General features: G+C 44.1%; 2 protein-coding genes across 13 annotated transcripts in view; one reads left to right on the top strand and one right to left on the bottom strand.

The window, feature by feature from the left end:
* The window catches only part of LOC131134364 (latent-transforming growth factor beta-binding protein 4), a 40,163-nt gene extending 18,070 nt beyond the window's left edge, over positions 1-22,093 (bottom strand). For 2 of the 12 annotated variants that reach the window (XM_058079564.1, XM_058079566.1), the window contains exons 1-6: positions 19,924-20,239; positions 16,769-16,903; positions 8,548-8,612; positions 7,423-7,467; positions 7,083-7,348; positions 4,633-4,808 (exon numbers count right to left, since the gene is read on the bottom strand). In XM_058079564.1, coding sequence (XP_057935547.1) covers positions 4,633-4,808; positions 7,083-7,348; positions 7,423-7,467; positions 8,548-8,612; positions 16,769-16,903; positions 19,924-20,041 — 805 coding nt within the window. In that variant the 5' untranslated portion in view covers positions 20,042-20,239. Of the gene's footprint in view, positions 1-4,632; positions 4,809-7,082; positions 7,468-8,547; positions 8,613-10,631; positions 10,779-16,768; positions 16,904-17,007; positions 17,651-19,923; positions 20,244-21,848 lie in introns of those variants that run through there. The other 10 variants (XM_058079572.1, XM_058079569.1, XM_058079574.1 and 7 more) reach the window with 10 other exon arrangements.
* On the top strand, positions 11,709-16,674 carry LOC131134396 (interleukin-1 receptor accessory protein-like). The gene is made up of 5 exons (XM_058079647.1): positions 11,709-12,103; positions 13,238-13,323; positions 15,647-15,842; positions 16,060-16,143; positions 16,229-16,674. The coding sequence occupies exons 1-5, from the start codon at positions 12,093-12,095 to the stop codon at positions 16,530-16,532; spliced, it is 681 nt and encodes a 226-aa protein (XP_057935630.1). The 5' UTR covers positions 11,709-12,092; the 3' UTR covers positions 16,533-16,674.
* Positions 22,094-23,666: the final 1,573 nt, after the last annotated feature.

The raw sequence follows: 23,666 nt of genomic DNA, 5'->3' as shown, positions 1-23,666 counted from the left end.
GTGATTTATTGGCCACTTGGAGGCCACTGAAACAAACACAGAGTGTGTGCTGTTTGTGTTACCATGGTGTTGTGTCATTACCACATGCTCACATGTGGAAGCTAAGGCTAAGCGACTCATCTGCATACCGTGTCAACATGCTGCAGGCCCGCTTGTGCCATTCAGGCCTGCTGGACTCCAGTTGGGAAAAGGAGCAACTCCACGCTGGAGATAAAAAACACAAAAACAAAGAGGTGACGCAATGTCACGGTGCAGCATCCGGAAAACTCCTCAAAGAGAGGACAGTCCAGAGCCTCGAGGAGGGCAGGCTGTTTTTACGCTACATGGCGTCACCATTTTTAACTCCCGTGTGGTCCAGTCAGTGTAAGCGGGGAAAAAACACATGCACTTTAATTTCACCACACCTCCATGAAGACACCATCAACCCAGGTTAACAAGAGAACTTCTTTACTGTGAAATACTGTCTTTCCAATTAAGACCAAACATGTTTACATACCATATGCTAGAATAACACACAAAGTCCTCATGTTCCAATGTTTCGTACGTAAGTGCTCAGGTAAATAATTAATGCTCTACTTAAAAAAAAACGACATAAATGCTACACTCAGGTTGTTCTTTCCCCTTCAATATGTCTCCCAAGCACTGGACAGACTTTTCTGATGGCAATGTGTCAAATAAAGTGAAAGTGAAAGATGAAATGAACATCAGAAAATGCTCAGAAAAGCGGAGAAATGCCGATCAAAATTTGTTGCATGACCATCATCAACGATAAAGACGGTATTCTTGAACATAAGAAAGGATCTGCTCCAATGAAAATTCCTTCTTCCTCCCAATAAGACTCTCTTGCAAGGCCCCTTCCGGTGTGTGAGCCAACGACAGGGAGATTTTCCACCTTTATTTATAGTTTCATTTATTCCTTGTGTTTAATTTATTTTATAACATCTGCTTATTTTTCTCAGTGTAATTTTTCAGTTAAATTAATTAGTATTTTTTTTATTAAATGAAATGAGGTTACATTAAAGCTAGAAGACCTGAGTTCAATTCCACCCTCAGCCATCTCTGTGTGGAGTTTGGATGTTCTCCCCGTGCATGCGTGGGTTTTCTCCGGGTACTCTGTTTTCCTCCCACATTCCAAAAACATGCTAGGTTAATTGACGACTCCAAATTGTCCATAGGTATGAATGTGAGTGTGAATGGTTGTTTGTCTATATGCGCCCCTGTGATTGGCTGGCCACCGGTCCAGGGTGTACCCCGCCTGAAGACAGCTGGGATAGGCTCCAGCACTCCCGCGACCCTCGTGAGGAGAAGCGGTAGAAAATGAATGAATGAATTATAGCATTATTTATTATTTTATTATTATTGTATTTGTACTTACATTTATCCTTCATATTAGCCACCCTGTGTAAAGTGTGAGTGACTGTTTACAAATATAAATAATAACTAAAACTCGACTTCCATCACCTTCACCTTCTGTGAGAACAGAACTTGATATAGAGTGAGAATCTACATACAATGTGTGTGTGTGTGTGTGTGTGTGTGTGTGTGTGTGTGTGTGTGTGTGTGTGTGTGCGTGCGTGTGTGTTGCAGCAGACAGATGTTCATCCTCACGACAATGAGAGTGATTGACAGGTAGTGGCCATGGGAGGAGGTGGGGGTCAGACTGCTATAGAAAGGCTTTAAAAACACACACACACAGCATAGGGAATGTTTGGAAGTGCTAAACTCCTCTGCATTGACAACAAACAGGCTGAGATGTTGACGGGTCATCCGTCTTTGGTTGCTAGGATACAACAAGGAGGCAAGGTCACAGGTTAGATTTCAGTGACATATTTCCTGTCTTGATCTCGTCTACGAAATCATATTTCGTTTCCTGTTTCCTTCCCATCACAAGGCGCACACTTCCTGGTTGATACTGTAGCGGCGACAAACCGCGGCTGACTTGAATTTGTGTTTGGCCTTTTTCCTACCGAGTGGATGGAGTCTTGTGGGACCCTTGTAAAAAGCACAGGGACCATTTTTTTATAAAGACGTCTTGTTCCTGCGGCTGTTTGTGTATGAGCTCATGTCCTGACACATTCGGTGAGCTGTGAGGCCTATAAACAGCCGAGCAGCGCGGAAACACTGCAAGCATTATTGCTGCGCCGCCGTGCCACACCTCAGCCGGACAACAACACAATCTAGGCCAAGATGGCCGACACTAGCCTACAAAACAGACACGGTCAACAATCATCAACAGCAAAGACAGCGTCCTCCATCTCCACACAGGCGAGAGGCAAGGTGGCGGCTAACCAATCGCAGGGCACCTTTAGACAAACAGACGTACACATTCACATTCAGACCTGTGGACAATGTAAAATATCCAATTAACATAACATGTACTATATATTTTTGGAATGTGGGAGAACATGATAATTCCACACAGAGATGCCACAAACAAAGATACAAACCCAGTTCTTACAGATCTCATGAACGTGTGGCCAACATGCTAACCACCAGGCCACCGTGCATCCCGCATAAACAAACAAAATTGATTTTAAAATGTTTTTGGACATGTTGAATTGTGAAAGTGCAAACATGTAATATTCCTCAATCTAACTTGTTTAACCTTAGAACAGACCATTTCCGCTTCCATGATGTCCCATGAGACAACTGAACTTAGGGCAGGCGTGTCCAAACTTTTTCTACTGCGTACAGGAAAATTCCAGAATGCTTTGATTATTAAACTTTTCAACACTCCAAGATGGCCGCCTCTCCATGGCGTGTGCACAAAAGCAGGAAGCGGTTAAAGTTGTAATCACATTGCAGGGATCAGGGCTGAACTGTGTGACCATGTCCACCTTATCTGAAGCCCCCAAAGCAGCATTCCAGCAGCATGACATCAGCAGCATTATGTGTGTGTGTGTGTGTGTGTGTGTATGTGCAGTGCGTCCATCATCACATCCATATCAGCTTCACATTGGCTATTTGAGAAAATAAGGATTAGGAGCTGCGACCTGGCTCAAAAACAGCACTGTCTGTTAGCTTAGCGTCGTTGGTAAAAGATAAACACACATTAGTGCACACATTGAACATACACAATGTTACACATTAGGTCAGTGGAGACCTTTGATAGTCGGCTGCATTTAGTGAGGAATAACACAACTGTAATGTACAGTACATGTCAACCCTCAGACCATGTATGGGACTTTGTCTTGACGTCCAAAAGTAGCGAGGCAAAAAAATACCAAGATATTGTGGAAATTTTGTGGAGTTCACAAGATTTAGGAACGAGATGAAAATAAAAACAAGGATAACCTGAAGGGGACCTTTTTCCACTTTTCTGACCTATAGATGTAGTCAGAATGTTGTATTCTCATCTTAAACGCTGCCAAAGTTTCCGATAATGAGATCTGCACATTTGGAAGTGAGCCCTGAAAGACGTTTGGCTTGGATGGCTTTGAACGCTCGGTTTAAGAGAGTTTGTGATGTCACAGTGCGCCGGACTTCCTTATATGGGCGTTGCCCGGGTATAAGATGACTGTGACCAATCATAGCGGAGTGGGTGTGCCCAGAGGCTGGAATGATGGCTGGAATAAATGAAAACAGACCGTTTTGGTAATACGGCTGGAATAGGTACAGATTCTGGAAGATCTAGAAAGTTTTCTGCGCGGTACAGGAATCCACAACTCAATACAAAGGGCCAAGAATGAGCATAATAGGTCCCCTTTAAAAACGCACCAACCTCATAATATGGCAGTGACACGACATGTAGAACAAGAGTACAGTAATCCCTCGTTTATCGCAGATAATTGGTTCCAGACCTGCCGGCGACGTAGGATTCCTTCTATACAAATGAAATACGTTTGTAGATAGAGCATAGAAAACCTTTCATTCATTTTCTACCGCTTATCCTCACAAGGGTCGCGGGGGTGCTGGAGCCTATCCCAGCTGGGCTGAGCAAGAGGCGGGGTACACCCTGGACTGGTGGCCAGCCAATCATAGGGCACATATAGACAAACAACCATTCACACTAACATTCATACCTATGGACAATTTGGAGTCGCCAATTGCATAGAAAATCTGTTTACGTCTAAATGTTTTAACATTAGAGCCCTTTAGACATGAAATAACAGCCCTATAGCGACTTTTACACTCATATTACCCAATATAATAGATAGCAATTAAGACGCATTGTAAATAAAACTCATGCTTGCATGTGTTGCAATGTGTTCAGAACGTGTGGACAGGAAGTGACAGTGGGCGTTTAGAGCGGAGCGTTAGCTGGATACAGCCGCAACAGTTGCCTGTGTCATTATTATGATTATTATCGTGCCTGTTGTGAGATCATTGAAACCTGCAATAAATGCCTGTTGTTCAGCTTCCTGCTCCTGACAGCTAGTGAGTACTGTGGAATATTGAATATTGGTTCCTTCCGCTTGTATTTTAATCATTTGCAGTTATTTTTATATTTGAAAATACTCAATTTCTGCATAAAATATAATATTAGCTCGAATAAGCATATATGTTCTGGCTCATAATAGGCCGTATTCAACTACAAAACATGAACAACCCTGATAAACTGAAGTAGTTGCAAATGTAAGGTAAGGTCTTTACTTGTACTTTAAAGTATATGGCAGTGTAATATTATTTTACCTGCAGCAGCGTGTACAGTGAGGTTTCCCTCCCCAGCGTTTAACGTCTTCAACGATGACATCGAAGCTCTGAGTTTCCTCTTCTCCTTCTCAATGTGCTTCCTCAGAACGGCGGCCATCTTGTCTCTTCTTCCTCCCACGGTTTTCTTTAGCAGGACGGCCTGGGCCTCACGCAGACTGTCAAGCACACACCAATAAAAATGCCTCGTAATTAAAGAGAATGCACAAGGTCTTCCTCATGGTGGACATCTGATGGAGCTTTCAAGTTTATTTGGCCTTCCTGCTGTGTCCAAAGGCTTCATTGGCAGATGAAGCTGGCGGGTGGAAAATTAGCAGACTTGAAGTTTTTTTGGACTTTAATAAAGTCCAGGACCATCAAACAACTTTATCAAATGCAGATAAAGAATTTGTCCTTTAATAGCAATAACATACAGTTTATGAATCTAATATTTAGCATTACTGCTTGTATTGCTGGCTAAATCCTAACAGCTGGCATTCGCTCATCCAACTTAATACTGTATATGGTTGACATGAAAAAAAAAGAATATGAAATATGTAAGGCACGTAAGGGCGCTGGGCTAGAGGGAGCACCGCAGAAAGGGAGGAAATTATTCAGCATCTTAATGTTCTGGACTGTGTAAATAATATGATCAATAATAACATGATTGATTAGGCACCCCACTGTTTAATGAACGTCCCTTTGCGCATGGAATGGAGCACAAGTGTTTATATACAGTATAATTATATTTTTAACTATATACTTCATGCGAGTAAAATCCATCCATCCATTGTTAATGCCGCTTCGCCTCACTAGTGTTGCGGGTATGCTGCAGCACAGCTGTCTTTGGGGGTACACCCTGGACTGGTCACCAGCCAATGGCAGGGCACATATGACAAACAACCATTCACACACATTCACGACAATGAACAATTAAGACCACCAATTATGCACGTGAAATAATTCATTAAATAATGTGTAATTGCATGTTCTCCCTGTGCATGCGTGGGTTTTCTCCGGGTACTCCGGTTTCCTCCCACATTCCAAAAACATGCTAGGTTAATTGGCGACTCCAAATTGTCCATAGGTATGAATGTGAGTGTGAATGGTTGTTTGTCTATATGTGCCCTGTGATTGGCTGAATCACCAGTCCAGGGTGTACCCCACCTCTCGCCCGAAGACAGCTGGGATAGGCTCCAGCACCCACGCGACCCTCATGAGGATAAGCGGTAGAAAATGAATGAATGAATAATGATTAGGGTTGTGAAGAACGAACCAATGCAACTGGATATTGAGAGAGATGTGGCCGTATCGGCATTGATAAAAATCATAAGTCATAAATCGATTGTAGAGACATGGACTGGGTATCGACTAGCAACCTAGTAAGCGAGCGAATATTGAAATATTGATTTTTTTTTTGTTGTTTTAAACTGCATCCATAAATTTCCTGTATGACAAAAAGTTTGGCCACACCTTCTATACATTTATATGTGTACCAAAACAGAGTATAGAAGCTGCACTTCATGATAAACCTCAAAGTCTTTAAGGTCTTCTTCAAGTATTTTTATGTTCATTCCACAGGCGCAGCCTCGCTTTGAGTCAACAAGAGCAGTTTTATCCTTCCTTAAGTCAAAAACCAGCCCGGAGGCTGCTTGGACTCCCACGGCCTGACCTGACTGAGGCCGGGACCTCTGACCTCAGCCAGGACGACCTCCTGCTTGAGGCTGTGATGGACACGTCAACGTCTCAGCTGACTCAGAGCTGGGAAAGTGAGAGTGAGCATAGTTGTTGTGCACTGATCTAGACCGAGGAGCTCCACCTGCTGCTTTGACAGGGAAACTGCAACACATCAGGGATGATGATGGAAGCAAGCGAAAGTTGATGTCTCATCCATCCATCCATCCATTTTCCTCTGCTTATCCGGGTCCGGGTCGCGGGGGCAGCAGTCTTAGAAGGGAAGCCCAGACTTCCCGGTCCCCGGCCACCTCCTCCAGCTCCACCGGGAGGACACCAAGGCGTTCCCAGGCCAGCTGTGAGACATAGTCCCTCCAGCGTGTCCTAGGTCTGCCCCGGGGCCTTTTCCCGGCTGGGCATGCCCGGAACACCTCCCCAGGGAGGCGTCCGGGAGGCATCCGGACTAGATGCCCGAGCCACCTCAACTGACTCCTCTCGATGTGAATGAGAAGCGGCTATACTCTGAGCCCCTCCCGGATGGCTGAGCTCCTCACCCTATCTCTTAGGGTGAGTCCAGCTACCCTACGGAGGAAACTCATTTCAGCCGCCTGTATCCGCGATCTCATTCTTTCGGTCATGACCCAAAGCTCATGACCATAGGTGAGGGTGGGAACATAGATCGACCGGAAAATTGAGAGCTTTGCCCTCCGGCTCAGCTCTCTTTTCACCACGACGGTCCGGTACAGCGACCACATGTTGATGTCAAGTTGATGTCTCACCTCAGAAAAGTCTTCTTTGCAGCTACAGGCTTGGTGTCCACGTTCTTCTTGTCCTCCAGATGAGATTGTATGCTCTCTCTGCTGGAGTTTGGGTGTTCCTGAGCTGAGAACTTGACCTCCTCTCCCTCCTGAAGACTTCTCTTGTTGTCACCTACACCTCTAGACCCAAAGAGTCTCACACTCTTACCTTCTGGAGGTTGTCCAGCTGAGCGCTGGAGAGCTTTAGCTTTGTCTTCAAGAGGACTGGAGGAGGTCAGGCTCAGGTGCTGGACGGGAGCGGTCTTTAAGATGAAGGAAGCGCCACTGGATGGTGACATTGCCTTGGAAACCACACACTGACCTTTTGGACATGAGGCCGTGCTGCGGCAACCAGGGCGACACCTCCCTGTTGGAGGTGATTAATATCTGATTAATACAGTATATTATGACTAGCAAACAGAGGTTTAAACAGACATAAGCCACACCAACTTCAGCCAGTTCCATCGTACCAGCATCAATATCTGTGTACCTAGAATGTATAGCTACAGCAGGGGTGTCCAAAGTGCAGCCCCGAGGGCCATTTGCAGCTCACAGCTGTTTTTTTTTATCAAGAAAACAAGAAAACTACAAAGCACAAAAAACATCAGCAAAAATGGAATAGTTAGTAGTAGTTTTACAAGAATAAAGTCAAAATAATAAGAAAAAAAAAGTCATGAACTACCTTGTTGTAATATGAAAAACAAACCAAACTAAATAAATAAATAAAAATTGGAAAACTTGTTTAGGGAAAAAGTTTTATTGTCGGAATGTTATGGGAATAAATCCATAATACAATAAGATCACATTATGAGAATTTAAGCAGCATACAGTTGAAATATTATTTCAAGGCATAATAGAGAAATAAATCAAACAGAATAAAGTTGGAACTCCTCTAATATTAGGTTGGTGGGGGAGGGATTTATAATTTTATGGTAATAAAGTCATAATATTACAAGATTATTTAATAAAATAAGTTGAATTAGAAAAAGGTAAAAAAAAAAAGGTTATACTAACAATACGCTATTTCACCTACTGTATATATGACAAAGCTGAAATGAGATATATGTACCATTTTAGCATATCGACATGTGTTGGTTTACAAAAAATCTATATGGCCTTTGCACACTTTAATTTTTCAGTATGTGGGCCTCAGTGGAAAAAGTTTGGACACCCCTGGTCTACAGTGTGTACACTGTGGTGTGATGTGTAGCACATGTGTGTATACGAGAGCAAGCAGGTGACAGGAAGTGGTCTGGTCCAAGTGTGTTTTGGCGGCCATGCTGTTTGTACTTACAGAAGTGTACTTCAATCCTGTTTTTGTTGTTTTAATGTCATATAAAATTCAATTAAAGTGATGTATGTATAAACACACACACACACACATGTTCTCAATGAGGGAACAGGAAATTAAGAAAGCGGGCGTGGCAGTCATGGAGTTAATACTCACGTTTGACACACCTGCTGGTTTTGATCCATCGCACCTGACAGCACCTGTCTGCACATGCGCCTGATCTACACACACACACACACACACACACACACACAGAGGGCAATGTTAACGTCAACATGAGGTCATCATCGATGAAGTCACCGGTCAGACAGTTTATTACTTCAAATGACAAAGAGGACACATCATTTCCATCAGAGTGATGCTTTTCCTGTTGCCTTTTCTTTCACAAAAAACCCTGGGGGGGTAAGGCGGGAGTCAATTAGCAGATCAACGCTAACTTGGTGCTGCTGAGAGAAAGTGGCGAGGCGGCGTGACCTCGCAGTGGTGTGCGACAGGAAGCGTGTGGGTCAAACGGGACTTTTGTTAGTTTGCGCCGTCAGTTCGCACGTGTTGTTGACGCAACGAGTGGACTCCATGGCGCACACCCTCAGTCAGAGGGAGGACGAGGATTTAATCATTACTCACAGTGTGCCGCTCGTATTGTAGGGAGGGGGCCAGGCGCACGCACGCACACACACACTCAATGATTTAAACATCAGTAAAAACATGTCATTGTTGTGAGGGTTTAAATATGACAAAACATTGAGCAGTGTTTTAGTGCTCTCACACTTCAAATATTTAACTTTTCATGGGACAATGCTGAAAAATAAAAGAGTACACCTCCGAAATGAAAATGTCCCAGTTGTGCCCCAAGTGTCTGTATTTTGTGAGGCTACTGCTCGATATTATTATTACTTTTAGATTCAGTCTAATAGCTTCTCATAGAAGGCCTGTAAGGCACACACACTCGCAAAGCGCAATCAGAGTTGAACAACACTTACATATGACTGATGGAAAAATAGGGAGAAGAGGCAGACACACAAAAGATGCATTGTTCTCACTCTCTCACACAAGCTTGACTTTGACTTTCACACAAACTTAAATTTCATTGACGACTTCTCCCATAGCAATGGGCTTCAAGAGCTGAGGAGAACAGCCAAAGAACCGAAATAGCTTTTACCATCGCTACCATTATTTTCCAGTCACCAGCACTGATACGTCTATTTTCCAATCACAACATTTCTTTTTTTCCCCCCACAGATCTTCAGACAGTTCATTGCCATGAGGTGCCATGTTGAACTTCCAAATTTAACACACCTGCTCCCCATTCACACCTTAGACCTTGTGACACAAATGAGCGTGGACTCTTAGACGTCTTTGTTTGCCGATGAATTCATTCCAGCACAAAGATTAAAAGACTAACACCTCTCTGACCTTTCAAGACGTAAAGTACTTTGCTGAGGTTTGAGGCGTGTTTATTCTTCCCTGACATGAGGTCACACCAACAAGAACACATGGAGGCTCGTTTATGAATAGAGCACACACATCACATCTAGGAAGACCTCGAAGGTGGTCCTCACTGTGTGCACGGTGGCGTGTTGAGACAGCCGATACGTGTAAATTGCACTTTCTGCATTCTGGCATTGACAAGACTAATCACTCATCCTCCTAATGATTTTTGCACACATACATACACACACAGGGTGAGTAAGTTCACTGGGTTTAGCATCAATCGTGTGTTTGTTGACTTTGCATCCATCAATTTCCTGACTGACTGAGGAGAGAGAGAATGTGACACATTCCTGAGGTGTCAACATGGTAACACACCTGAGTGGCTACCGACTGGCAGCCTCCTTCAAGGTCAAAGACATTTAACCAGATGGTCTCTGGAGCAGCTTTGTGCATTCACTTCATGTGCATATGCTTTATGTACTCTTTGTATGTGGAATGTATGTGTCTAGAAATGAGGCGGACACCTGGGAAGTAAGAAAATACACCTGGAATCTGGAATTCCTATCCGGGAAACATGAGTGTACTCCTTGGAAGTACTATTTGATGCTAAACAGCATTAGAAAATGGTGAACAATGGCACTGAAAAATCTATTATGCCATTACATGTGCAGTGTTATATTGTGCTCTACAATATATAATATATAGAGTGTACGTAAACAATTACATCAACAGTCTAATCCGGGTTAGTTTTAGTGTTGAGGAAAGTAATAAAAGAATAACAAAAGTGTCAAAAGTAGAGCCAAACTCACCTAGCCTCAGAAGTTCTCTCTGGGGGCCCCCTCGCCTCCTCATCCGGGCTCCGTGCCTGCAGCCCGGTGCCTAGCAGGCTACCCTCCCGGTCCCCTTGCCCTCCTCGCTCCTCCGGGGAAGCCGGATGCTGAGCGGCGGCGTGCGCGCTGACGCTCCAAGTGGTACAAAGGCATAGCAGGAAGACGCGCATGTCGAGACGGGATTAGAAAAGAACCGAATTAGAATTAAAAAGGTGCGGGATCATACGTGGGTTCGTGCGTGTGGGCGTGCTCGCCGGGGCTGCAGGGGCGAGCCAAAGTGTGAAAGACCACAACAAGTGTTAAGAGACAAGCTACAAAGAGTGCGGGCCAATAGAAGAAGAGCAGCACAGCCAATAGGGAGACGGTATTCAAATATCACGTGACACAACATCAAAGTCACGTTAATATGGAGAAACATTTGCTGGAATTGAATTAAATGCAGTCAGAGGTCCTAAGTGGTTCCGGTGAATATTTGCGTGTGAGTGTGCACCTGCTGTCAAGGGGGATTGCTTTGCCTTGTAACTACAGCTCATCTCCACTAGGGGGAGACATGGCGCCGACTTTGCGTTGTGACAAAAACGCCACCTTTGTCTACTTAACTATTACTGATAGTACGCCTCTTGGACTTTTTAAATCTGCTGCACACTGCTCTTTGTTGACAACAGGCCACCTGTTTGACATCTTCCACACTTGACTGCCATGACTTGTGTTGTGCTAGCGAGGCTGCGGCCGTATCGTGGCTAATATGTCTAGTTATGCTAGCACTAACACAACGAGCACAACATTCAGTGACTTAACATACAACCGGTATGAATTGTACAAACATTTATCTATTAAATGATTCACTTCACAGACAGTTTGGCGTAAACTCTCGATGTGAACCATTTTGAAGGTACCTTTTTGTAAAAAAAAAAAAAAAAAATCAGGTCTACCGACGTGGAGATTTAAAACAGGTAGAGCGGGAGAAACCAACGAGTTTAACATGAAGGGGGAGAGGGGTGTCAGCATTGCACCATGTTAGTTGACTTAGTTTGTCTACGTCATTTAACACGTGGAAGTATGAGAACTTGCATATGTAAATTAAATACGCTCACATTTTTAAAAATGGGCTCGCCGCTGCTTAATGAAGTGGCCACTCCTCGCGTGTACTGCAAACGTGTGTGGTTCTGTGGGAAATTCCACTAAAACAATCGATGTCGCAACACTGAGGAGGAGCTTTTACCGGAATACGCTCAACCGTCATCTCATGCACACACGTTTTACCTTATCTTTTTATGTGTTTTTGGTTGTTCATTTTGAACTGTCAGCTCATCTTTCAGGCAGCAGCGTGTGTGTGTTCATACGGGAAGTGGTTCAAGACTGTCGGTGGGACGGTTCGTTCTACACCGAACACTTCATCCAGTCCGGACTTTGAGTTGCTGGCAGACTAGTGTTCCCAAGATGGGGTTCATGTAAGTTCAAGTTTATTTTGCCCTATTTCTCTATGGGGTCTGGTATTGTTCACTGCCTCTGCACCTTTTATTGGATGCCTTTATTACATAATGTACAGTTCTTTGTGAAGTATGGGGACGTCACTAGGTTCTGAGGACAAGGGGTGCTTAGCCCCCTGGAGATGCACAGGATATGAAAGAATGTAGTAGACATTAAAATACAAAGATACAAAAAACAAATAACGAACAAGAACCGGGATATAACTTTCCCACTTTGGGACAGATTTAGTAGAGATACTCAATTGTTTTAGGCCACCATTAAATTTACACAAGTACACACAATCTACACTGCAAAACCACTGCTAAGCTTTGCAACCATTCTGTCCAGTGGACAGTGATCAATTATATAATAATCATTATTATGTTATTAATTAGCCTATTATTACTACTATCATAATTATTATTCTTCTTATTATTACTACTATTAGTAGTAGTAGTAGTAGTAGTAGTAGGCTAGTATTAGCCTGCTTATTGGCTTGCTTATGAGCCTGCTTTTTGTAAAAAAAAAAACAAATCAGAAAAAAATCAATAAAAAGGCCTAATGACGCCACTGTTGAAGTATATGTGCATTTCACTATTTCATTTACAGTACATGCAAGTTACTCGTCAGACAGTTGAGCCACAGCTCACTGATCCTCTGGTTGAGTTTAGAGTGAATGTGATCAGAATGCTGTGAGCAGCAAACTCCTTCATCGTCTTTGTTTTTTATCACACAATTATAATGTGCATTTTTGCCGCAGCATGTCCCTTTTTTCTGTTGACATTGTCTCCTTTTGCCGTTTTAGGGGGTTACTTTAATACTACAATGTGCCGTGGGCTGCAAACAGCCCCTAATGCCGCACATTGGCCACTCCTGGAACAGTAAAAGTAAAAGCCATGTGACATGCATGAGGATGAAGTGCATTATCATCCATCCATCTCATCGCTATAACAACCTCTGATTTAACGCAGCATCAGCAGTTGGTGCCAGAGCATAGCACACACATAAACACACACACACACACACACACACACACACACACTTGGGTTGTTCGATCCTCCTTTGTTGCCAGTCATGAGTGAAGACTGTGCAATAAAAAAAATGTCCCATTGCAGGGCAGCCTTCATCTTCACCCTTGTCTGCCTCTCTGTCGTGGTTGCCATGGTGACATCAGCCATCCATGAGTCCAGTGACCCATCAGGTAGGTGACAAGTGAAAATAAAAAATGTTATAGTCGTTCGTCATCAAAGTGTACACCACTAATGTGTCCAACAATATGACATTAAAGTCACATATAGATAAACGATATATTTTTTGAAATATATTTTCATAGTTTAAGACATATTTTAAGACATAAATGAGACTGGTGCTCATGTTTTGCCATAAATGCTCTCTCTGGGACCTGAATGCCAAGCAGAGGGGAAGTGACATCGGGGGTTCAGAGTTGAGTTTTAGTTTGGTGTGGGTTCCTGCAGCAATGGTAGCCTGTGTTTTCATTAGTGCTTGGGGGATGTCGTTGATCGTTACCAGCTTGTAAAACCCTTCGAGGCACTTTTGTGATTAAGGGCTATACAAGTAAACTTGACTTGACGTGATTATTGTGCCGGTTGTCAGATCATTCAAAACTGGCATTTCTGTGTCTCACCGAATATTACAGTAACTTTACTGACACCTGGTGACAAGTGTAGAATACAGTGTTTGAATGCATCTTCTATATGCCTTAGTTCATTTAGCTGAAAATGCTTAATTTAGGCAAAAGTTTCCTTCAATAAGCTTTTTTTCTACTAATAACACGCTGTATTCAATCACAGAAAAGCATGATTTGTTCATAAAGTTTGGTGAAAACGTAAATGTGAAACGACGAGGGGAAAAAACAGTGTTAATAGTGTTGCTCTATAAAGTGGCATCGCCACCAAGTGGCCTGGCATGCACATTATACCCTTTAAATTGTAGAAGCATTTCTGACAAATTTGAGGCACCAAAAAGCCAAAGAATTAAACGTAACTTTTTTACTAGGTTGGCCATCTCTGTGTGGAGTTTGCATGTTCTCCCCGTGCATGCGTGGGTTTTCTCCGGGTAATCCAGTTTCCTCCCACATTCCAAAAACATGCTAGGTTAATTGGCGACTCCAAATTGTCCATAGGTATGAATGTGAGTGTAAATGGTTGGTTGTCTATATGTGCCCTGTGGCCACCTGGCCACCAGTCCAGAGTCTCACTAGTTAATTTGCCCTGCACTGTATCATTCAGTGAAATGGAGCGCTCGAACAAAGCACTCTATGTTTTACAGACTCCGTAAATTTCCGTGCTTTTTAAAAATTAATCAGTGAGATTGCTAAATAACCCGCCAAAGGGACCAATGCCAGCAATTTTACGTAGGTGAGAAACACGATTGAATTCAATCTCGCCAAGATGTACGGGAAGTGTGAATCAATAACTTCCATGCAAGTCCTCATTTGTAATTACTTCACATTGTTTCTGCCTGTAAAACCATGGTAATGGTTCAATTTCATTTGAACATGCATCAGGTTACAATGCAATGCATCACATAATCAATGCACAGTTCCAAAAGGAGCAGGGAGAAGCAAAGGTTATTCAATCCTATACCCCTCTATCTGGTGCTTTTACAATCAGTACCTGTTACATTTGTTCACTCCCTGCCTTCCTGGTATGATTTGTTTTTTTACACATACAGAAGTATAAGGTGATGTAACCATATAGTGACATCATCGTAACCATAATAACCATTAAAATAGTGATATATAACAACAAACAACATGACTCGTTCAAGACTCTTCCTTGTATTTAGCAAATATCAACTGCTTGTATTGTTTCTTGAATTTGCTCATCCTTGTGCATTTTTTTTGAGTTCTTTATTCAATCCGTTCCATATTCTGAAATGCTATGGCTTTAACGTTGTCCTAGCATATAGTAAGTGTTTCAAGTTTACTAATCCTAATCCTCTGATTGCGTACCTTTCTAATTTTGTTATTAGGATGTCATGATTGATTGTAACAAAAGCTTTTGTCAGATCCATGAATACTGCAGCTGCACACTTCCTGTGATCTATAGCATTGGTGATTTCCTCCGTGATTTCAATCATTGGCATGGAGGTTGAAATGTTAGCTCTGTATCTGTACTGACTTTCAACGTTTTGTTTTAAGTCGGACCTTCTGTAACAAATGAATGATGAAAACTGAGGTACTCCTGTATTTATCTTGTTAAAATGTTTAAACTACATCAGTGAAAGCTTCATTAAACACTGAACATGCAACAAACACGCCCCCACCCTGATGCCCCAAGAGACCGGGACTGTTTGTAATTGTAATGTTAGGTGTGTGTGTGTGTGTGTGTGTGTGCCTGTGTGTGGATTGATGGCGAGTGTAGGTGGAGGGTGCTAGAGAGCGTTTTAATAGGAAGACAAATACGCCACATGGGAAAACTTGACAGGTCAATTACAGACACACACGACATACACACAAAGTGTGCAACCATTAATGGCACCACTCCTGGTCTTGCTCTCAGAGGCAGCCTGCTACGACTGGGGGGAGTACACCTCGGAGAGTGTCTCCGTTCTGGAGGGGGAGGTGGGCTGGCTGTCCTGTCCTCTCTTCCATCACCCTTCCCTCTACAACTACTCCTCCTCCCAGAGCGCCGGACAAAGCCTGGTGTGGTACCGCCTTCTTGACGGACACGATCTGGAGCAGCCAATCACACACAGGTAGCATTTGAACCCTAGCTTGTGGCTGAGAAATACAGTGGAGCCCCAACGTTTGGTTCGACTTTAAAGGGGAATTTGTCCCTAAATAGTCAGTTAGGTTGTTCAGCTGTTTAGAGGTTGTACATAAGTGTTGTTGTGCCTTGGAATAAATGACTGGGTCAAGTGGCTTGTAAGGATTTTGTGTCCATCTCCATTACCGTCTCATTCTGTGTTGCAGCATGCGGCTGAGCAAAGAGAAGGAGAGGTTGCTGCTGCAGCCGGCCTTCGCCAACGATACGGGCCAGTACATCTGCATGCTCCGGTGAGAACCACGTCTGACTACCGTCTTCATCCAAGCACCCCACAACGCTTAGCTTTGAACCACAACATGATTGTGCTTCTCACAGCAACAAGTCGCACTGCAGTAAGATGGCCGTGCGTCTCACGGTTTTGCGGCGTGACGAGGCATCACCGGGCTCTGAATGCGATCTGCCGGTTGCCACGCCAGCAAGCCAGGTGGTTATTTATTTGCAGAAGGGTGAGACGGTCAACTGCCCGGACTGGCAGGACGCCGCCAACATGTCCGACAGCCCACCCATTGTCACCTGGTACCACGTGAGAAATGTACTCCGTTTACACTGGCTCTATTTTTTTGCAACGTCTACCAAAATGGGGGTTAACACGTGTGTGTCAGGAATGCCAGCAGCCTAATCAGTGGACCAGTGATCGTGAGCAGATAGGTGCCAGTCTTCAAGTCCACTACATGACTGACCCTTACCAAGGCCTTTATTACTGTCAAGTGCACTACCAGAGGGGGGGTCGAGCGCTGAACTTCACCAGGAGCATCAACATGACCGCCGTCTGTGAGACAGCTCGTGACACTTCTGTCATGTCACACAAACACACAGTGAGGCTGAGACATGTCGTTTGTATTGTTTTAGATTCACCTTCACAACATGACAAGCCCAGCATCCTCCAGCCGACAGAAGACCAGGTCTTCACTGTCAAACGAGGTGAAGGAAGTGCTCTGACAGATGCCTCAGTATGCTGTCTGGCTGCTGTGATGTCACACTCCGCACCATCTTAAAAAAAAAGCAATTTGAGAAATTTTGAGTGTCAATTTTGTTGTTCTTTCCTCTCCAAAGACTCCAATGTGCGTCTGGTCTGCAGAGGATATTTTCCCTACCTGAACTCAGCCTGGGACATCTGGTGGACTGTCAATGGAAAGACGTTGGAGGAGCTGGCCGACCCAAGATTCTCCAGAACCAACCAGTAGGACAAATTTGGCTTTGTAATGGGAAAGACTTCCATGCGGTTTAGTCCTGGTCTATTATGTTTTGCTTGTCTTGTTTTCCTCCTGTGGAGTTTCCTCCAGGTCTTTTGTTTTGTTTGCAGCCGGGTGAATTACGACTTTGGGAACCGCATCGAGGAGAGCGTATTGCTGATCCAGGACTTCCACTCCGACGACCTGACCAAGACGTTCAACTGCTCTGTGAGCAACAAGCGAGGCTTCGAGACCCGCAGAGCTCAGCTAGAAGAGGAAGGTGAGACGCAGACTCTGCTGTCTGCACGCAAACTTCCTCCAAGCTTTCATAGTAAAAGCCTGTAAGCAGACAAATTTTTCATGTGTTGCATCAGCGTCTTTGCCCACGGTGGAATTGGGCTGTGGTCTCGCCCTGACACTGGTCCTCATGCTTGTCCTCTTCGTGGTCTATCACGTCTTCTGGCTGGAGCTGCTGCTGCTCTACCGCTCCTGGTTTGGTACTGACGAGCGCTATACAGGTGAGCGTAACCCAGTCGTGTCATCATGTCCATCTGGAGAGCCAACTCTGTTGACAGACATCAATGAGAGTCCTTGGTAGTCGCTGAATTCTTCATCTTAGCAAGACATTTCAAAGTCATACAGGGAGAAGTTTAGTGGGAGAAATTGGGAAAATCCCCCAGCCACGTCCTTGAGAGTTCAATCTGTTCTAGCAACAAAGGAGTGGACTGCTTGAACCCCAGATGAATCAATGTTGCATTTCTATACAACTTCAAGAGTGTTGCATGCCAAGGTTGTGATTTCCTGTGTAGATAACACAGTGTGTGTGTGTGTGTGTGTGTGTGTGTGTGTGTGTGTGTGTGTGTGTGTGTGTGTAGATGACAAGGAGTTCGATGTGTACATCTCCTATGCCAGAAAGAGTGAGGAGGAGAAGTTTGTTCTATGGACGCTTCGCAGAGTTTTGGAGAATGAGCTGGGATACACAGTGTGTATTTTTGACCGGGACAGTCTGCCAGGGGGCAGTAAGTTCACACTGTCACACATACACAGTCATCCATCCATCCATCCCTCATTAACCCTTCATGTCCCTGCAGCCATCACGGATGAGACTCTGAGTTTTGTAGCTCGTAGTCGCCGCCTCCTGGTGGTCTTTGGTCCTGGCTATGCCTCCCAGGGCTCGCTTGCCCTCCTGGAGCTTAAGGCCGGCATTGACGGCATCATGGGCGGCCACCTGCGGGTCATCCTTGTCCAGTACAAGCCAGTGCGGCGGCAGGACTGGGTGCAGGAGCTGAGGCGGGCCCGTGTGGTTCTGGCGCTGGTGCGCTGGCAGGGCGACAAGTCGAAGGAGCTGTCGTCTCATTTTTGGAAGAAACTGAGGGTGGAGTTACCTGTCAGGAGAGTGGGCCTGGAGGAGGAGGCGGGGCTTATGTTCTGTCAGAACAGACCCAGCAAACACACAGACCTCAAAGAAGCACACAAAGTCCTGAAGTAAAAGGGTAATTAGGACTGAAGCTTGATTGGTTGACTGGGAGTTACCACCGTCAAAATCACCACCACCATCATCATCATCATCAGAGCAACAATAAATTGGCGTTTGTGTTTAATCTTCAATGTCATCTTGTCTCGTGTCAGATCCCTCACGTGTCCTGGTCCACACCATGCTGAGAAGTCGCCGCCTGCTCTTTGTCCTCAGTCCTGACTTCCTGGCTGAAAAGAGTTTCAGCCTGCTGGAGTGTCATCTGGGTCTAGACCTGCAGCGTGCCGGCCGGGTCTGCGTTGTCACGGTTACATACAACTCCGTCAGCAAGCTGCCCTCCCAAGAGGCGGCCCGACTACGGCAGGCGGCCTCGGGCGCCGTAACGTGGCATGGGAAGCGATCTGAGCCACGGCAGTCGCGGTTCTGGTTGCGGCTGAGGCTGGCGCTGCCCATCCGACCCATCACTATGGGCAGGAGGTTGATTGACAGCACGTCCTCTCACTCGGACCTGGCTTCACTGGCAGCGCCCGGCACTCAGATCCTAAAAAAGGCTGTGTCCAATCACAGCCACACAAACAAACGAGTCCCACCCAAAGGCAAAATGACAGCCACCAAGCCACATCGCAACAAGGACTGCTCAGTGTGTTTTGGATTTGTTACAGCGCCACAATGTAGAATACAAACACACAGCATGAACTCCTCCAATCCAATCAATCATCCAACCAAAGTCATGCTGCCAAACCCTCCCAATCATCTTCATTGTAACTTAAACTCCACCCATCATGGCACTTGGAAGTTCATCTCCGTACAAACTGACTAAATTGATTTTACGTGTGCAACGGTTAAGGAAGATCTGTGCATGCTGCTGAGGGATCTGCAGGATTTTTGTTTTTTTTATCACAATTGCACGATTTTATTAGCACTGTTTTTCCAATATGTTTGTTTCATCTTTATTGTATTTTGTTTAGTAAAAGGTTCTGTGATTAAATTGTTGCTGACTTGGACAAAGGAGCCCTCATGTCATCCTCCACGCCAATAGGGGGCAGCATGGAACCACAAATGTGTGGTGTCTAGCACCGATTCCAACAAACAAATGAGCTAAAGTTTCAACCGACAAAGTCTGAGTTCCTTACTGTGTTGATAGGTGTTTTGACGTTGGGTGAGCCTGAACCACTTAAAAACACACATTTCCTTTGCCTCTTTTGCTTAGCTTGCTAGCATGCTATCATAGCGCAAGAAAGACAGCAGTGATGAAGTGTAAATGAGTTAACCACTTCCAGCAGAAACCACTGAAAGCAGCTCGCTTCCTCTCTGCCGGCTCAGGTTTCTGACACAAAAGAGCTTTTCCATAGCATGGTACCTACTCATGTTGCCCTGGCGCCTCCTCAGCACTCCTTGGAGTCTTCTCCGTGTGAGGTCAGAGGTCAAGTGGAATGCTGTGTGGGGTAGAAGCAGAAGATGAGTGAAATACCGTTTTATCATGTGACATTAAGGGTAGCTGACTCAATGGCGGCCTCTCGTGGCTTACATGGTACGAGCAAGATTTTTAGCGGAATTTTCTATTTTAAACTAAATGTAGTTTCTCAGAGAGACATTTGAGCCACGGTAAACCAGGACTGGAATGTGGTAGCTGAGATCTACTCTCTGTAGACTGGATCAACTGGTTATTATAATTACAGTGCTTTACTGTATGTGTGTGTGTGTGCGCGCCGTGTCAAAGGTTGCCTCCATTCAGTTACACACTTACAACACGCGTCTGCTGCTACTTGAGCCTCAACTAAAACACATCTAGTTCTTTTCTCCAATTTTAAGCTATTATACATATAAAGTGAATGTGAAAAAAAAGTTAAGACTTCATATGAATGAAAAAATCTGATTATGAACCACAGTGTCTTATTATTTTCAATATATCGTACGTTGGGTTGTTTATTTTTATTTTAGTAATTGTAGAGGATGCTGAAGAACAGAGGAATAACTTGTGGGAGAACTTTTTTTTCCTCTGTTACAGAACCTCCTGTGAGTGCTCCGAGATGAGGGAGGGACCACAGGAGCACCCACTGCTCGGTGAGAAGAGCAATAGGCGCGCCTCCGTTGGAAAAGCCCACAATTTTTGCAAATTTATGTCTTGGTTTCACTGATTATGTTTTTGTCAGGCATTAAGACCCCAGTGTCCGTGATACATCCCAAAATATTGTGATATATGCCTAGGTCCATATCGCCCAACCCTAGTTTTAGCATATCTACACATGTTGCTTTACCTTAATGCAAGGGTGTAAAAGTGGACAAGGTTTCGCACTTTGTTTGGTGATCCTTCAACACACCATAGTTTTTGTTTATTATTTTCCGTCGGACCGGGTGCGTATGAGGTGTGTTAACCAGAGGAGTTACACAGACAGTCCCGTTATAAGCGAGGGCAAACAGGTAGCGACAAATTTAGTTGAGGCAGCCCGCCTGATGAATGAATAGGAAACACTGGACATGGACAAAAGGTAGGATTAAGTAACCACAATGTCAGAGAAACATGAACTCAACCATTGATTGCTATTACCAACACGTGCAAGTCGATAGTTAGAACCGCTGCTTTAGACAAGCAGGTCAAGTCATACTGGCTGTAGGTTTGGAAAATTCAACCATGATTATTCTCTCAAAAGCTGGAAATATTGGACTTGAATTCAATAACTATCCAAACAGCTATTAATTAACGAATAGATTATGTTGCTATTTGATTCCTGACTGTACAAACAATGAACTAATACAATAGTGAGCGTCAGGTAAAGGCTATGTTTAACCTAAAATGTTTTCACATTAAGAAGTGTCACAAAAATCACACCCTCCCACACACACTCTGATGTCCGTTCCACCTTAAATTTCGTGCCTATTACGTCCGTTCCACCTTAATTTTCCCCTGAAGAGCGAATGTGAAGCCAACTTCAGGGACCTTAACTAAACTCGTTGGCTTCGTGGGGCTAACGGCGAATATAAATATAAAAACACAAACAAAAAATGAACGATTTTTAGTGTAGGGTTTACACGCACACGTAATCATTCATTTTATATTATTTCATGTTACAGTGTGATTACGTACTTGCTCGCTAGCTAGCTTGCTAGCTAGCTGATTTTTTCTGTTCAATGTTGACTACAGGCTCACTTCACCAGAACTGACTAATTAACTCACAGAACGATATAGGTTTAGATGTACGAACATTCACAAGCTAACCAAGTTTGCTACAACCTGGAGGCTTGTGTGCGTCACATGATTCAATCAATACATCAAGCTTGTTTTACTCACGTCGTCCATGATGCTAGCAGCTGTTAGCTCGTTGACATTCTTCACGTTAATGTGGCCATACAGTCAACCCACCCGTTTTCACCGGGAAACTACCGTACTGTGTGCAACAAACACAGCTTTTGGTACACTCGCCAAAACTCGTTCACCGGTACATAATCAGCGTAACACATCCCCAAGTCGGTAGAGACGTCATAATTTCCCTTAGTTTTCGGAACATTTATGATGTTGACAGACGGGCCGCCATCATGGGGGCGGGGCTAAGAGATGATTGAGGGTTAATGTAATGTGCCTGTCACACCTCCACCTGACTGACAGCTGCCGGCCCCGCCCACCAACCCTTCAACAGGACCCGCCATGTTGGAAAGTTTGTCCCGTTTCATTCCAAGTTTGGATGTGGACTGTATTTCCTGCTTTCCCAGTCTTTCCTTGTTGGTCAGATAAGTCATGTAAAGTGATGTTACCAGGTCCACTCCAGAACCAAGCCCAGAATCAGCTGTGAGAAGTGTCAACTCATTAGTGGCCCACATCTTTGGGGGTGGTGGTGGGGGCAAGCTGTCAGCATCCACGAGAACGGGCCGCCGAGGCCTTTCTCGCGGATCAGCTGAAGAGGATTGAGTTTCAGCCGTCCGGCCTCCTTAATGACCCCTTTCCGTGGCCGGCAAGCGGCCCGCCGCCAACACGAGAGGCTGTGATCCTCAGCAGCACCTCTTTCACATTCCCGTGTCGCGCTCCGGAGTCTCAATCTGGGCGACATCTGGGGCCCGGCCCAGCCATGTCATTAGGGACAGACCACTCGGACACTGCGCCCCGAAAACTTCCCTCGGCCTCCGAACACATCTCAGGGGACCCGGATCCTGTACTTGGGACCCCCCAGGGAGATGAAAGCCTGCCATTGTTACCTGTCAGGGGAGGACCTGGGGGGGTCTCCAGGGACTCACGGACCGCCTTTTGTTCTGGAACACCAGGAGGAGATCTTACTGCTTTAGCTTGGAAGGAAGCTAACGTGCTAACATAAATATTAGTATATTATAATTGCATAATATATATTATATATATTATATATTCTAATATATATATTATTATTATTATTATATATTATATTATTATATAATATTCGTTTTTATTGGTCCCCCGTACATCCGTACATTGTTCAAATAAAATTAAATAGAAAAACAGAGCAAAAAGGCACAATGTAACAATAAAAAGCTGAAATGCTGATAATAATAATAAAAAGAAACTTTAAATATATACTAGTAAAGCCATCCCTCACCATTTTTTTGCTTTGAATTGTGCAGCTTTGCTTCATGATTTTTCATTCATTAAAAAAAATACTTAAATTCATAACTCATGCTGTTTTGTGGTTGAATACGGCCTATTGACAATAAGAACATATGCATATTTCAGCAAGTTCATTTTTTTTTGGCTAAATTAAACATTTTAAGCATAAAAACTGTGACATGAACAAAAATACAAATATTGTATAATACATTGAGAAAACACATTCAAAAAATGTGCTGTAACCATAATGTTGGGTTAACACACAAGCACCAGACTTGATCGCTGGAACATCAGGCTTTTATTGCATTGTTTGGATGTTTCTCACAACAGGTACAATAATACTGTTGCAGCCGTATAAACCCTGCCACGCTAAAACTCAATTCGGAACGCCTGACATCACTTCCTGTCTGCTTCATGTCTTATTATGTCTACTATATTGAATAATAGAAGTGTAAATGTGACTATAGGGGTGCTATTTTCTGTCTAGAGAGCTCTACTGAGGTTATAGACTATATTTAGGCTGTAAATTGATTTTCTGTG

This window comes from Doryrhamphus excisus, chromosome 8 (genome assembly GCF_030265055.1).
Source record: "Doryrhamphus excisus isolate RoL2022-K1 chromosome 8, RoL_Dexc_1.0, whole genome shotgun sequence".
NCBI lineage: Eukaryota > Metazoa > Chordata > Actinopteri > Syngnathiformes > Syngnathidae > Doryrhamphus > Doryrhamphus excisus.
This window is presented reverse-complemented; position numbering and strand designations above follow the sequence as displayed.